The sequence below is a fragment of the Eriocheir sinensis genome, chromosome 28 (genome assembly GCF_024679095.1).
Source record: "Eriocheir sinensis breed Jianghai 21 chromosome 28, ASM2467909v1, whole genome shotgun sequence".
Lineage (NCBI taxonomy): Eukaryota > Metazoa > Arthropoda > Malacostraca > Decapoda > Varunidae > Eriocheir > Eriocheir sinensis.
In genome coordinates, this window is record NC_066536.1 from 642,969 (window position 1) to 660,000 (window position 17,032).

At 39.9% G+C, this 17,032-nt stretch overlaps 1 protein-coding gene across 6 annotated transcripts; it reads left to right on the forward strand.

Moving 5' to 3' along the window:
• Positions 1-274: 274 nt before the first annotated feature.
• Positions 275-13,952, forward strand: LOC127004349 (dehydrogenase/reductase SDR family member on chromosome X homolog). 6 transcript variants are annotated; one of them, XM_050871925.1, is made up of 7 exons: positions 280-555; positions 4,776-4,902; positions 5,780-5,887; positions 9,443-9,616; positions 11,553-11,760; positions 13,112-13,307; positions 13,572-13,952. In XM_050871925.1, the coding sequence occupies exons 2-7, from the start codon at positions 4,782-4,784 to the stop codon at positions 13,758-13,760; spliced, it is 996 nt and encodes a 331-aa protein (XP_050727882.1). In that variant the 5' UTR covers positions 280-555; positions 4,776-4,781; the 3' UTR covers positions 13,761-13,952. The 6 variants fall into 6 exon arrangements, with proteins under 6 accessions (XP_050727884.1, XP_050727882.1, XP_050727879.1 ...); XM_050871922.1 differs by having other exon boundaries at positions 281-506; XM_050871923.1 differs by having other exon boundaries at positions 480-606.
• The last annotated feature ends 3,080 nt before the right edge of the window (positions 13,953-17,032 follow it).

Consider the following 17,032-nt stretch of genomic DNA (forward strand, 5'->3'; position numbering starts at 1 on the left):
AAGATAGCTTATAATAGTAAGGAAAGATTAATAGTGTAATGCCATTGAGAAGCAAAGTGTGTGAATAATTAGAAGAGAGGATCAAGAGTCGGAGGACCTACGAATTAAGTGATGCAGGTCAAAAGAAGAAAAAGAGGTAGGCCTACGTAGACAAATATGTTCCTTTTTTTGTCATTTCTTTTCTCAGCCACAGGATCTGCTGACTACTCGATATTCATACACTTATTTTTTTCCACAAACTGAACCTCTCTCTGCGAGTTATTTTGCGCTTGCGAGCTAATTCCTACGACATTAGCATAAAATAAGCAACGTCGTTTTAAATAATATTACGGCTGCTGTACATTTTATTTATTTCAGTTTGTCATTATCACAGAATACACTCATAGTCTCCTGTATACGTGAATGTGTGCCGTTATTATATGCGCTGCTACAAGGGGAGGAGGAGGGGTTGGCGCCCACCTGTTGATTGTTGCTGTCACCTGTGTAGCCCACCTGTGTGTGCACCGGTGAGTTTTAAAGCCCTCTCAAACACTTAAGAAGAAGAAGTGTGTACCGGTGAGTTTAGAGCCCCCTAAAACACTTAAGAAAAGGAATATGTGTGTACCGGTGAGTTTTAAAGCCCTCTCAAACACTTAAGAAGAAGAAGTGTGTACCGGTGAGTTTAGAGCCCCCTAAAACACTTAAGAAAAGGAATATGTGTGTACCGGTGAGTTTAAAGCCCCCTGAAACACTTAACAAGAATGTTTTAGTGCCTGGGAATGCCTGGGCGAGGAAGGGAGGGAGGGGGTAATACTGGATTGACACACATACTGCCATTTCTGGGCACTATACTAAGTGTACCGGTGAGTGTAATTGTGTACTTGTGTGTGTACCAGTGAGTGTATGTGTGTACCAATGGATGTAGGACATTTGACCAGTCACTTGACCAGGTGTGGAGTGTCACTTGACCAGGTATGGAGGGTCAATTGACCAGGTATAAATTAAGAATTTCTTTTACTCAAATGTTATTTATATATGGTTCCCAACTGTGTATTGTTAGTCTGAAATGTGCAAAAAAATGGTGACAAAAATGAAGTCCCAATCGGGCCAATCCTGCTTCATGTCTTTTAGTATCATTTTAGATTTTCTTAATATCATGAGCATAGCACATAAACCTCTCTTCCTTCCTATTTCAGTTTTTAGCCTGTCTGTCATCCATTGCAGGTAATTACCTGTTGACCTGACTTCCCTGTGAGGTTTAAACTGTTGCTGACCTTGTTTAATCTCCCTGACCAGACTATTGTGTCATGCCCCAGGATTTTCTTTTTCTGATTCCTCTGTTTCCCAACACGTCCTCTGCGTGTATCAAAACACACGAGAAATTAATCATAAGGAAAGGGTATACCCCGGCTTCCTGGGATTGAACCCGCGACAAGCGTGACGGGAGAGCCACTCCTTACTGAGTCAGCCAAAGAGGTACCCCACTCGCCAAGTGGGTTATGGGAGGCTCCCTTATCAGGCCTAGCCGCCGCACTACATGGCTTTCTCCCTGATGTAGATTAATTTCTGTGTGTTGAGACCTTTAGACAGTGACCCATTTTGGTGCACTATTTCACAATGTCCCTGTAGAGACATACCTCCAACACTCCCGGAGAGCATGGGCCATCACCCTACCTGTTATACCCCTTAGGGGAAACTCAACAGAACTGCAGGATAGGATGCCACTGCTATGCCACCAGTTTAATGATGAAATTTTCTATTCTCTTTTTCTATTACTCTCTTGGTCCCACACATCCTCTGCGTGTATCGAAACACATGAGAAATTAATCAAGACAAGGTGAGGGTATTCGCCGGCTGCCTGGGATTGAACCCGCAACCAACGTGACAGGAGAGCCACTCCTTACTGAGTCGGCCAAAGAGGTACCCCACTGGCTAAGTGGGTTATGGGAGGCTCCCTTATCAGGCCTAGCTGGCGCACTACAATTGTACTCATCCTCCAGGCTACTGACCTGACTAGTGACCTCACCAGAGATTAACGCTCTTCCCTGCTCTGGGTCCTGACCTACTTCTGATCCCACTCCCTTAATCCTTTGCAGCTGCTTTCTCAACCCCTCATAGTCCACCTTCCTGAAGTCAGGTATTAATGTGTTGTTACTGCTGACTCTGTCCTCCCATTTAATATTTTTAATATTAAATCTAATTCTCTTATGATCACTGTTACCTAATGAATCCCCAACCTCTATGTTGCTTATTATGTCCTCTCTACTACTTAACAATAGATCCAAAATATTTTCTTACCTCCGAGGACAGTCAAAACAGATTGGGAGAGTGAAGACAGATGATTAGTTGGGGAAGGCAAGGAGGCCTTGCATGACTGGTGATAGCTGGAGGAGTCGCTTTCTGCTCCTTAACAACTGAAATCAAAGGGCTAATTGGTTCTTCTTTGTCAGAAAAGGCAAGAATTCATTTCCTCTAGGTCTTCTGCTGACATGCATAGTAATAATCTGAAATAGGTTTCGAAAAAGTCACCAACTTGTGTGGTATGAAGTACGTACAGTTAAACAATGGAAAAACTTGAATTCTGAAAAGGCCCAATTTTCAAATCTGATGTATACTGTAGGAAAGGGTCAATCATTATGCAGTGCATATGATTTGATCGAGTTATGTCTTGGCAACCCCTGACAACAAGCAAACCTCAAATAGCATAGACAGCCTGTGACTGACATTTTTCTTTCGGTGTGTCAAATTTTAAGCAACCCCTGATTTTCATGACCTTTTGACCTCTGGTCAGCAAGTTGCATATTAATGAGGTAACTACACATTATCATGTGTAGAGTGAATAAAAACAAACATTTTGAGTAGTAGTTTGCAGTTATATCATCTATGGCTGTGGAGATATTAGCATTTTAGTTTCCCCTACTCCAAATTTTTGGTCACATGGACGCAAATGGTTAATATTGTGATGTCATTTTCTCAAAACCAGCCAGGTTCTGAGATGTTCACCCTCACCTTTTTAATGTCCCAAATGGTCTACTTGAATAATATGAAGAGAAACTTAGGGCACATATAAGTCACACAGAAGCCCCCTCAGCTGATGGACTATATGATGATGCCAAGTTTTATTAAAAGGACATCCGTAGGCTATTCATGAAAGCAGTCAAGACTCACTCACTCACTACAATGTTATGAATAAGTGTATCAAGGATTATTATCGAGGCTAACATCATAATTGTTGACGGCCCTCGCAGAGCGCTGCACTAGCAGTGGAGCGGGGCTTGAAACCTCATCAGCGGTAAACTTAGCCCATCAACCTGCTTACTCCACCTACGTTGTACAGATTCCAACAAGTTCAGATCTCCCTAGTAACCCAAGTTCCACACAGGGGAAGCAAAATCCAGAATAGGTCTAACCTCAGAAATATACAAGGAAGATAAGAACTTAGCTCAGCGACAGGCAGTAGACTTCAGCAGGTTGGTAGCAACACCTCCAGGGCTCCAGCCTTTGTAACAATACTTTTAATATGTTGGTGGAATTTCAATTTGTTGTCTACAATCACGCCAAGGTCTTTGTGTGTTGAACAGCGGTTGATTGGTGTAACATCAAGTGTGTATAGAGGATGAAGATTGTCTATCATCACATGCTGTTGTCTTGCAAAACAGAGGTGGACACACTTGTTAGAGGAAAATCTAAGCCCCCAGGAGAAGGCAGTGGCTGACAGCATATCAATACTACTTTGCATTTCATGTGAAGCCTGATCAGAATTAGATAAAGGAGCTAAATGGAGGTAAAGTTTAAGATCATACGCAAATATTTTGTATTGGCATTGAAGTTGAGAATAAGTGTGGTTTATAAAGATAAGGAACAGGAGTGGTCCAAGAACGAAGCCTTGAGGAACACCACTTAGAACTGGTTTAGGAGAGCTTACACAACCATTGATAGAGACCCTCATGGTACGACCAACAAGAAAGCTGGTGATCCATTGTAAAAGATTCCCAGAGATCCCAATAGAGACTAATTTATCTACCAGTACCTGGTGATGAACACGATCAAACGCCCTTTCTTATAGATGGGGGATACATGGGAAAGTTTCCATAACTGAGAAAGGGAACCTGAGGTCATTGACATATTGAAAAGATTAGCCATGGGGTAGGCAAGTTCTAGGGCACATTCATTAAGTAGCCGGGAGTAGAGGCCATCTGGCCCCATAGCACTGTCAGCATTTAGAGTTTTTAAGTAGAATTCAACATCTTTTGGTGTGAACTGAACATCTGATATATTGCCATTACACACTTGGTGGGGAAATGCATTATTGGAAGACTCCACAACAAATACAAAGGCAAAAACTTTGGCAAATGTATCTGCCATAAAATCTGGATTGTCGGTGAGGTTTCTATTTACCATAAGGGGACCAACTTTAGGTTGATCAACTTTTTTGTTCCTGATGTAGGAGTGAAACAGCTTAGGTTTCTCAGAGCAGAGCTGGATGAGCCTATCCTCATAGTTAATTTGAGCAGTTAGGGCAGAAGCTCTTAGAATAGCATTGGTCTCATTAAACTTGAATAGCTTTTGTAGCGTGAGATAAGACTGTCTGCCGTGAGTTTGTCATAAGTATTTATATTCCATCCAAAGTTTGCTATGTTGTTTGAATAGATTACGAGGATATCTTGAATACCTTGAAGAAAATGCAAATGTGTAATGAGCTGAAAAGACTGATAGCCACTGATTTTGCTATGGTAATGTTGCCTGTAATTGTAATGAGCCTGCATGCGAAACCTGATCCCAATTATCATTTACAGAGTAAGATGACCATTCAAGAACAAATTTGTAAGTGGGTCTGGATAGGGTGGAACTACCTGCTGCTGTATTTGCTTGGGGCTTGGTACATGCTGAAAGAGCTCTGCCAGTCACACAGGGCACCCTCAGGTAAGAGAAGTCGCCCTCAAATTTACAAATAAGGCAACTAATGACAGTACTTGGTAAAGTTACCTGTCCATGGCATTGAAAATTTTGTAAAACTTGTAATTTATAGAAAACAGTTGATCATAATTTATATTTAACATATAGAACTGTTAAACTTTTCCTCATTAGAGGCATATTTCATAAAAGCATATTGCAAAAGTAGGTAGCAAGATATGTTTTAATTAAAACTTGTGATTTCTTGACTTACCATTATTTTTTATTTAGTCGGGTTTGATATTGCACAATCCTAGGATCTTGAACGGCTGTATAAATTTGATTTTGTATAAATTGTAAAGAACAATGCGATAAGGGATATATAATGGTTACAAGTGAGGCTGGAATCCGAGAGTACAAAAGGATGTATTATTACAGTAGAATGTCAATTTAGTATGAATCTTTTTAAGGTTATTCATTTGATAAAATACCCTGAATAAGGAGCACATTATCAGTTTTACATTAATATTTTCTGTTAAGCACAAACGAGATTTGCACATAACATTTAGCCACTTCCTGTGACAGTGATGCAAGTTAATTGAGGAAAAAACTCAGAAACAGGTTATAGATGTCGCATGCTATTTTGAATTCATATGAAGCATGAAGATTGCATAAGCTTTCCTAAAACCATATGACTAAAGAGGTGGTGGATAACTCAGTTTGTCAGAAAAAAAATTAATGATGCATTCTTCTGTGGTTTATAAAAGTAACATTTCTCTACATCATTTGAAAGTAAAGTTCATTTTAATAATGTCTTCATTACTTTCTTGAAAACTGGTTCAGTATGAAAGGACCTTTTCTTTAATATAAAAGATAAAATTACTTTGATTTCCCCATCTAACTGCAGGTATCACAAACCAAAAGGGCAGAGTGGCTGTGGTTACTGGAGGCAGCCGAGGAATCGGTTTGGAGACTGTTCGACAGTTCCTACAATTAGAGATGACTGTTGTCATTGGTGAGTTCAAATAACAAAAGGCAAAATAGAGCTAAAAAATTCAGAAGAGAAAGAAAACATTTGTTAGATGCTTCTGCTTAAGGGGAGCGGATGCCTGTTACTTAGTGGGTGACATTATTTTTTCAGTTTTCAGTACTTCATACAGATACAGTAAAATTAAGTTAAGTTTTCGTCTATATTTTATCTGTTTTCAGTGAAATAAAAAAAAGAAAAGAGATAAAATATGGATGAAAACTTAATTTAATTTTACCGTACCTGTATGAAGGAGAGTTGATGGCGCAATAGGCAGTGTCACACTGGCCATTATAACCTCTCCAACCGTTGGAGCTACGGGCTACTGTGGTTGCCCATTTGCCCACCCGTTGGTTCCATCCATACATAAGGAAACCGGTTGTGGGTACGAGCAACTGTGCAACTGTATGTAAACAAATAGACAACAGTAGTGGCTGAGGAGTTAGGAGCAGAGGAAGATGACCCACCAAGAGACTTGTAACGTGGACTGGAAGAGCTGTTTTGTTTATTATTTAATTGACGAGATAAGAGAACACCCTGTACAGTTCAAAATATCGTGTTTTTCTCCATTTTATGAAAATTGTAGGAGTCCTGGTCTTCACAGCACAGTTCTCTGATGAAGTTTGGGTAAACACTCCTGTCCTTCCATCTTTGAAGCCATGATTGGGCCCACAACCACTTCTTCCTTCCATTTAAATGCAACAACACATCCATAACACTCCTGTCCTTCTGTCTCTGAAGTCATGATCGTGCCCACAACCGCTTCTTTCTTCCATTTAACTGCAGCAACAAGTCCATAACTTGGCTAACAGCAGCACAAGCCGCAACAGCCCTTACTTTAATAGCAGACGGCGCCATGTTGATACAGGGCGACTGGTTTGTTAAAAGTTGTGGGTACAGGTTGCCGACCTTGGCCATGTGTGACACACACCAGGAAAAGTTGGAGTTGCCGGTTTCCCCTACTAAAGGCCTAGTGTGATACCAGCTTTAATAAGTGGAAGGTGGTGAGGAAGGGAAAGGGAAGAGATGTTATTGTTTGGAAAGGGAGTCCACTTCCATATTGTGTATTTAGCGAAAGCTACGCAGCACATTACGGTTTCCCACCGATACTCATGGCTTGTCGCCCCACGATGTTGCCAGCTTGCGTGTTTATAGCACAGGATACCGTTCGTTATCCAAGGCATTTTTTGTTCGGAAAATTTGTTCGTGAACTGATTTGTTTGTAATGTGAGGTGTGCGCGACCTGAGGGTCCACTGTACAGCAATTTTGATAATTTCCTTGATGAACCACAAGGCACTAGCACATTGTTTCCCAACAACTGCAGCACCAGGTGTCCACCTGAGGTCTTGAAAAATATTAATTCTGTTATAACTTGGAAATGAAAGTGTGAGCAGGAATATAACAGATTTCCAAGGGGGGCAACTGCTCCTCCTTGCTCTGCCTCTGGAAGCCCATGATTGGGTTAGAGATGGACTGGTACAAAAGTGATGAAAGGGCTCCACACCCCTAAAGGGTATTCATACTATTACTATATAGGATTAAAGAAAGTGAACAAAGAAAAGGATAAAGTAGACTTCAGAATAACAAGATGCATGTGTAATCAGGGCAGCTTTGCATTGCACTGGTGTAAGAGATGACTGTAAGAGGACAGTTAGGGCAACTGACTTTGTGAGGTTATAAATTAGTTTGCAGAGAAACTGAATTTTTCAAATAATTGCATGACTTTAGAATTATCTTTATTTTAAAAGGTAAGTTTCTTGCTTAAATGAGTAATCTTTGGTTACCAGTTTACAGATTACCAAGGCAATCAACCACTTGCAAGTTTCCCAATTAGTTCAGTACTTTCTTGGTCCTTCTTCCATACCTCATTCCACACCTAATAGCATTCTACACCCCTTTAAAGTGTATTGCCTACTTTACCTACTCACTCCCTTCCTTTCTAAAAGCTCTACCACGCCAGACCAGTGCTGTCTATCTGTTCTCACCACTTTGTTGATGTATTTGATTCCTTTTCCTTTTCAACTTTTGTTGATAGTATGTTCCAATCATGCTGCAGCAGATCCATGCTGCCTTGCTCTATGCAGTGTACTCTTATATCTTATCAGCTGAAGTTTCACAATGGACATGTTTCCGGTCAATATATTTATTTCAATTTCTGTCTGTACAGATAAAATAGGCTCTAAATTCAGCTATGGTACTATTTTTCCTTCATGTAAAATAGTAAATGTGGTATAAAATATGGATTAAAGTTGAGGAAAAATCACATGACCTGGAAACGGGTGCTGATTGGTCATGACGTCACGATGCAGTCGGCAGGCCGCCAACTTTATGTTACTCCGAGATTTCATGTTGTGGTTTATGTTTCTAGTGGCTAGCAAAAATACTCCATGTAAGATATTTCTGTCTGTGCTAGTAAATTCTGCAGTAATTTTCTTTAGTTTCTCCTCGGACTAACTTTTCATCGTGAACTCAACTATTCTCTACTGTCATGTTCTCTGATTATAAAATATTGGTCTGCATTCATTTTCTTCTTATTCATCTTCAGGCATTGATTCTCTCTCTCTCTGACGTTTCAGAGCCATTGTTTTCTCTAGGTTAGGCTAGGTAGTTTTCCATAATACTAATATAAATTCAACCTTGATTTTTCTCTTTAGTTCCCCCTCGGACTGACTTTTAATCGTGAACTCAACTATTTTCTGCAGAGAAAAGGTGAATTGGTTGATTTTGCTCCCATTTTAATAATATAACACATTTCCAACACTTTTAAGGTGTTCTGTAAGCACCTATAACATACTGTTAGACGCAGTTTGGAGCTGGAGTGGCCATAGCTGATAAAAAAATAATGGACACAACACTTGTACTGTCGTCTGCTTCAGCCTGATGACTTCACGAGCTAATGGTGGCTTCTCCCCGTGAGATGAGAAGAATTTGAGATATCTCTCCAATATCCAGTCAACTAGCGATTTATAGGACGTAATATGTGCACTACGTTATCATTGGTACGTGGCACAATGCATTTCTAGGCTCTTCCCAGAACCGGCAACATGTCCATTGTAAAGCATTTTAAGTCTCATACATGGAGTGAATACTTTACTATTTTATCCAAAGAATCCCTCATCCTATTTGGCTGAGGAATTAATTCTTTGATGTATTTTTCATCTTATAACTCATTCATAAATCAGCATCATGTAATTTGCTGTACTAATCGCATCACCTGAATAAAAGACCAACAATCAGCAAGATCTCAATTTCAACATTTATGCCTTCCAGCCTTGGCTCCACTGCATGGCTTCCTTAGCACATACTGCAGGTAAAAATGTCTACAGTACTGAGGCTTCTCAAAACATTTTCTTTTTTTTATATTATTTTCTTCACAGTGAGTCAGCTCTGTTTCATAAGTGGAAATGATATATAAACAAAGGCTTTACAATATGAGGCATTTAAAGTATGGTAAATAGTGTATATTTTATGTTTTTTACAACTGAATTTATAACCATTTCGTGAAGTTTAGTTAGACTTATCTTGGCCCTACCTTCTGACAGGTGGCAGGGATGTGAATTCACTGGAGGAGGCTGTGTCGAGACTGCGTCAGGAAGGAGTGAAAACTGGGGCGACAAAGTGCCTTGAATTGGACCTTTGCAGCCTAGCTTCTGTCCGTCGGTTTGCTAAGGAATTCACTGACTTGGGCCTGCCTCTCCATGTTCTGGTGAATAATGGTAGGATGACATGCAGCATCACCTTGTTTTACCAATACTGTTGCAGGCCTGTAATTTTGGCAGATTTTGGGGGGGGAGCTAGAGGGCATCATAGGTTCATGAGTTTTTTGGGGGTGGGGAGGGATGGTGTCAAGCAAAGCCAGCTTATTTTTTTAAAAATTAGCACTTTTATGGGCATTTTTTGACCAATATAGAAAACATTGGGGGAGTTATAGCCCCCATAGCCCCCCAGAAATTACAGCCCTGTGTTGCTTGCTCTTTTGTTTATTATTGTTCTTTGAATGCAGTGTGCCTTATGTACTGTGAGGTAGCATCCAAGAATGGAACACAAAGACTGTTAAACTCCCATTTTATCTAAATTAATGCAACCAAAACCAAAGGGAGAATGGAGTGAATTAATGTTGTTTGCTTATTGTTATTTATTTATTCAGTTATTCAGTCATTTATTTTAATGTGTGTATTTACCTAGTTTTGATATACAGGTAACTCTTGATTTACGCGAGTTTGGTTTACGCGTTTTTTAAATAACACGGGGTCCAAAATCCAAATAAATGTTTAATTTACACGTTTTTTCCACTTATACGTGATATTTTATAGAGTGGCCACCAGATGTCTCACGCAACTGGACTCGCACGGCGCTGCGGCCACACAGCTGAGCTCAGTTCTTCCCGCGCGCCACTTGAACAACAATACAGTACCCACGCTACCACGTTACTCAACAATAGGGGTGCGCAGGTACTGGTACCAGTACCAGTGCTATCAGTACCAGCTATACGGTACGGTACCAGTACCAGACTGCTCGGTACCGGTACCAATACTAGCCAGTCGCTCATGGTGTCCCTCATTTCTTCCTCACACAAGTGAGGCCGAGACTGAGTGCCTGAGTGGATATCTCGGTGATATGGATATTCTCTCTCTCTCTCTCTCTCTCTCTCTTCACTGAATGAAGTAAATATTTATTTTTCGATAGAAACCTACCTCTTGTTTGATTTACATTGTTCTTGGTTTACGCGACCTCTTCAAGGACGCAATACTCGCGTAAATTGAGTTACCTGTATGTGAAATAAGCTTCACTCATGAGGTCCTATCTTTGTGTTGCAATGAGTCAAATTTAGCTTTGGAACTTTTTGCCACCAATACTGTCATCAGCAAAAAACAAAGACTGCTCTGTACTTTCCACTTTTAACTTTGAACCTAACTCTCTTATTTCTGAATTTCATTAATCTCTTGCAATCATCCATATAAACATCAGGCAGCCATGGTGACATCATACACCCCTGTCTCACACCCACATCAACACCAAAGGTCTTACTCAGCTCCCCATTCATGTGCACTGCACAGAAACACTCCCATCCTTGTAAAATTACTTGACCCCTTCATGTAAAATCCTTCCCACTTCATATATCAGGTGACAGGAAAGACTGTCACAATCTTAATAAAATATGAATTCCTGGAAAAGCATCCCCCAAAATCTACCCAGAACTTGCACCTTTATCACCTAAGGATCAGAGCTAAGTCCCCAATGTTCTGTTTGCCTAGCAATGACTTGCACATCCTTTGGCATATCTTCCCAACCCAAACACCTTTTCATTCTCTTCCTGAACTTCATTGTCAACCTCAGAGACTATTGATACTATTTCTTTATAAACCCAGTTCTTCTCTTTCCCATGTATCCTTAATCCTCTGTCTCAGGAAATTATTAAACAACATGCAATGAGCCTGTGTAAAGATGGTATATGTCATAAATTGGACAAATGGCTAAGAGCTTGTAGTGTAATGTAAAAGCAAAGATGTATTTTTATGGGGGTAGTTTTTTTTTAATATTATTCAGTTTCATGAAAGTATAGCTCATTAGCTGTCTTTCTTTTATAGTGGATTTATTTATAATTTGTTAGTTACGAAAGGGTTGAAGTAACTAACTATATTCTCTTTTTAGCGGGCATCATGTTTTGGCCATGGATGGTGACAGAAGATGGTCATGAACACCACTGGGCTGTTAACTACCTGGGTCATTTTTTGCTCAGCCACTTGCTTGCTCCTCACCTGGTTAAGAGCACTTCCAAGGACTCACCTTCACGTATAGTCAGTCTGTCCTCCTCAGTCCATTACATTGGTGCCATCAACTTCAGTGATATTAAGAATGAGTAAGTTGACTACGTACTTCTTATCCTTTTTATGTCTTGAAAGACTCGGCTTTTGAAAATCATTCCAGGCAAGATGTTCACAGTATTTGCCTGTCTATCTTATCTCCAATGGGCCTATCCCATCACAGCTTTCTCCAAGGGTATGGCCAAGTCATAAGAGTCCAGATTTTCCTGTTCCAGCATTGCCTCTCCACACATTCATTCCTTTGCCTGCTAACTCATCCTCATTCTTATTATATACCCAAGCATCATCAGAGTACTAAGCTTCACTTATTCACCCACTCCAGAGTCCATCTCTTATTGTTATACATAAACTGAGTTCATAAACACCCACATTACTTTCTCACTTTCATCTTGAAACAGCATTTGCTTTTCTTATATATATATATATATATATATATATATATATATATATATATATATATATATATATATATATATATATATATATATATATATATATATATATATATATATGAGGTGCCGCATGCAATATTGGGGTAAGTGCCAGTTTTTAAAAACCTCAGAAATCGCAGTTGAAGTTTTTGCAACTTCAAATTGCAATTTTTTTGTTGGTTTTAAAGCTAGAATCATCATTTTGATACCAAAATGAAGCTTATGTAAAGATAAAACTGACCATGTTATGTATGAAGTGCAAAAAGAAAAAGAAACAAAAAAATCAAAAACACCATGGGTTTTGAAAAAAGAAGAAAATCCGCCAGAAGTATTTTTTTTTACTCGTATTGTGATTTACTGGAATTGGAATTTTTTGTGATTCATTGGGAGTCCGATGACGTCATCACCGGCGCTAACCCGATCAGCGGCCTCACTGCCTTAAGACGGTGTCACTCTGGACATTTTCCTCTAACTGTTGTGGCTACTGGCAATGCCCGTTCGCCCATCCGGGAGCGTGTTGTCGGTTGTCCGTAAGCTGGTGTCACACTGGGCCTTTTTTTTTCCCACCGCGTTGGCGGCAGCTTGGGCAACCGGCAACTTTTCGGGTGTGTGTCACACACATAAGGGGAAATTAAAGGTGTTTCTAGCTGCAGCACACGACTACAACATTGCTTAACCTCCAGGACTTCCATCTCCCAGTCTTACAGGAATGTCACACATGGCAAACATGTGAAAGGACTTAAGTGCCAACCTGCCCTCAGGGTTTGGCATGCCCAATATAGAGAAGGATTATTCAGGAAGAGGGAAAGCAGGATACAGCTCGGGGTGGTTGAGTTCCCTACAAAGATGATAAATTAATGATAATACTTAGACTTTTCACAATGTTGCTAACTGAAAACATGATTGTAGAAGTCAGTCTTTTTCACCAAAGAATAATCAGTTGATGGCATTTCAGAAAGCACTACAACCCACATAAAGCCTATGCACAGAGCAAGCTGGCACAGTTGATGTTCACCATCACTCTCAATGAACGCATGACCAAACAAGGAGTGTTGGCTCTTGCTGTGCATCCAGGTGTTGTGGCCACTGAACTCTTCCAACATGTGTTGTGGGCAAAAACCTTCCCTAAAATAGCTTCTACATTTCTGAAGGTAAAATTACATTTTCCCACACTATTTTACACTTGTTTATGACTATCATGGCTGCGTAATGTGGCTGAAGTATATTGTTATAGTTCTTACTCTTCAAATGTGTTTGTCAAGCAAAAACATGATATTTTCTATTACAGATACTGAAAAGAAGTATTATCTTGAAAACATAGTACCTTATCTAGCCATTTTGGAATGACATGACAAAGAAAATGCAAAAAGAATTTTTTTTATCAGTTTTTGAGAGTAAACTTATGGCATTTCCAGACGCCCAGCCAAGGATCAGACACAGTGGTACATGTGGCCTTGTCACACGAGTTGAAGGAGGGTGGCCAGTATTATGAGAACTGCTGTCCTACTCGGCCTGCTGCAGCAGCCCTAAAAAGTGATGACAGAAACAGATTGTGGGATTTGACATGTCATCAGCTTGGGATTCAAGAGTTTGGCAAGGCTTGAAGAGCAATTGTCATGGTTATGGAAAGGAGGAAGTCTATGGGAGGAACAGAAATGTACAGTGAATAAAAAACAGGTAAGAAGTAACGCTGGGGACCAACCTAGAACCCTAACTTGTGCAGGTGAATTAAAGAATGTGTTTTCTTCAAATGTCAAGTTACTGATCAAGAACAAAATGAAAGGAAATTAACCCCTTAGCACACTAAGTGAATGGCATGAAACCAAATGTACCTTGAAAGTAAACCCATGATGCCAATGGTGGGATATTCAACAAAAATATTATTTTAAAATACAGTAAAGTCTCACATGTTGTGACTAATTGGTGCCAGAGAAAGCTTGCCAAATTTGAATTCACCAAATATGAATCAATAGGAAAAACAAATTGTTACCAGAGCCCAAAGTCAACATAGTTTTTGTTTTTTGTGTCTTAAAACCTCATTTTTTCTATCATTCATTATTGGATACCAAGAGATAATAAAAAGATGAGATGAAAAAAAATTTCTCTAACCTTCTTCCTTTGTTTAGTGTGGTGTGAGCAGGGGTGTGGAGTCAGAGTTAAAATTGCGACTCTGACTCAGACTCCAATTCCGGCCCCCATGCCCCTACCCCTCTATTGCAATCTTTTTTATTTATTTTATTTTTTTATATCCTGCCTGTAGTGCCAGTAGACTCTCTTGAGGTCCTTTCTCTTACATGTATTTACATACAAATTACGTGTACTCTATATAGACAACATCTATTATCCATATCAGACCCTATGACATACTGTTTTTTGCAAATATCTTTCAAACGAAGACTCGGATCAGCATGGGACTTTGGCACAGATTGTTTCACACACTCCGCTAATTTTTGACGCTATTGTGCAATGCCAGATGCGGTTAATTATGGCGTTTACTCATGACTGTGATGGCAAAACCTGCGTGAGCCACTTACACATTCGAACAGGTGAGGCATGACGTATTTGTGATGTGTATCCACCACTTACCTCCACCACTGGCTTCCCCTACTCCCATCCCTCCCTTTCCCTCCCTCCTCCTTCTCCCCCTCACTCTCTCCCCCCGCCCTCTTTCTCCCCCATTCCTCCCCCCTCCCCCCCCTCTCTCTCTCTCTCTCTCTCTCTCTCTCTCTCTCTCTCTCTCTCTCTCTCTCTCTCTCTCTCTCTCTCTCTCTCTCTCTCTCTCTCTCTCTCTCTCTCTCTCTCTCTCTCTCTCTCTCTCTCTCTCTCTCTCTCACACACATATGTTGGGAGTGAGTGAAACATATTAGAGGAACTATTGTGAGTGATGGTTGAAAGGGTATGTGGGAGGGTGTGCCTGGGGGGGGTTGTATGGATGGGGATGGATGAAAAGTATAGAGGCAGGGGTAAGGAAGGATGTGCTATTGTGATGTCTGAAATAGTGTAGAATGGTGTGACTGATTATGGTTAGAAGGATCAAGAATTGTGTGGGTGAAAGGAAAAGTAGGCCTAGTAAAGTACGCATGGGTGTGTATTTATGCACCAGTAAATGTGAAAAGTAAATAAGGACTGAGGGAAAGGGAAGTTTTTTGGGAGAAAGTGAATGGATGTTTGAAGAGTTTTGAGAAAGAAAGGAAACCTATTATGATGGGAGATATGAATGCTAAAGTGGGTGATGGATGTGGTGGGAAAATGAGGGATACCTGGAAAGAATGAAAATGGAGAGTGCCTGGTGGACGTCTGTGCTGAGAGCGGGCTGTTCCTATCGAACAATTCCTTTCAGCATGAGAATATCCACCGATACACATGGAGGAGAGGGGAAGATTATGAGCAGAAAGGATTGATTGATTATGTGGCAGTAGATGGAAGACTTAGAAAGGATATTTGTGATGCGAAGGTAGTAAGAGGAATGTTCGATGGCTCTGACCATCTTGCAGTGCTGGCAAAATTAAGGCTGAAGGAAAAGTGAGTATTTGGAAAGAAAGATGATGTAAAAAAGGAAATATTGAAGATAGAAAAGTTACAGGAAAAAGAAATGAAAGAGGAGTATAAACGTGAAATGGCAGAGGCCTTAAGTGAAAAATGGTAAAGTGTAAAAGATCGTACGGATATTGAAAAAGTTTTTGGAACATTTAAAGAAGTAGTTATTTACAACAAAAAAAAGTGTTAGGGATGAAAGTGGTGAGGGATGGAAAAAGATAAGGAAATTCATGGTGGACAGAAGAGATAAGGACAATAGTAAAAGAGAAAAGGGAACTTTTTAAGAAAACTCAAGAAAGAAATGTGGCTGAGCAAGTAAAAAGGGAAAGGAAAAAGAAATATAGAGAATGCAAAATGAAATTAAAACAAGCAATAAAAAAAAAGTAAGAAGAGAGTTGATGAAGACTTTGGAAAAAGACTAAGTGAAAAATATAAAGGGAACAGAAAATCATATTGGAAAGAAGTAAATAAGGAAAGAAATGCAAAAAATCTCAAGTAAAATAAATTAAGTTATGGATGAGAATGGGAAGATGTTGAAAGATGGGGAAGCTGTGAAAGAGATGAAGAGAATATTTCAAAAACTTAATGAATTTTGAAGATGGAGGTCCAGCAGTTGTAACAGCAGTAATTTTGAGTGGAGGTAGAGGAGGAGTATATAAAGAAGGAAGTATAACATATGAAGAAGTAACTCAAGCAATGAAAAGATTAAAAAATGGAAAGGCAGCAGGAATTGATGGAATTACAGCAGAAATGTTGTGTGGAGATGTAGTTACTAAATGGATGGTCAAGATATGTGAAGTGGCATAGGAGGGGGGCAGTGCCAGCAGACTGGACAAAAGCCATCATTGTCCCAGTTTACAAGAGGAAGGGCAGGAGAGGGGAGTGTGGGAGGCTATAGAGGTATAAGCATAGCTGGGCATTATCGCGATACTTTATCGCTGATAACAAAATTGGGTTATCGGCCATCCACTACTCATTTAAATATATATTAGTATCTTCGTTACTTTTGTAACCAAACTAGCGATAATCACTACTTTTTTCCGCCTCAGAAAAAAACGTTGTCTCCTCCCTACTGCGCATGCGTGGCCCGGGCGCCCGGTGTTGTATGAAAAAACTTTGGGGTATGAAATATCTTCAGTGAAGAGATTTCATACTTAGATCAAGATTAACACACTGTTATTTTTTTTTATGTTAGACTCAAAAATCAATATATCAAAGAGAAAAATCATTTAACTTTGCCCCAAAAATGATTATTCACTGCCTCAAGTTTGATATTCCATATTCATTTGTGAGAATGCCATGGTATTGAAACCACCGGGTGTTGTGTTATTTGGTGTTC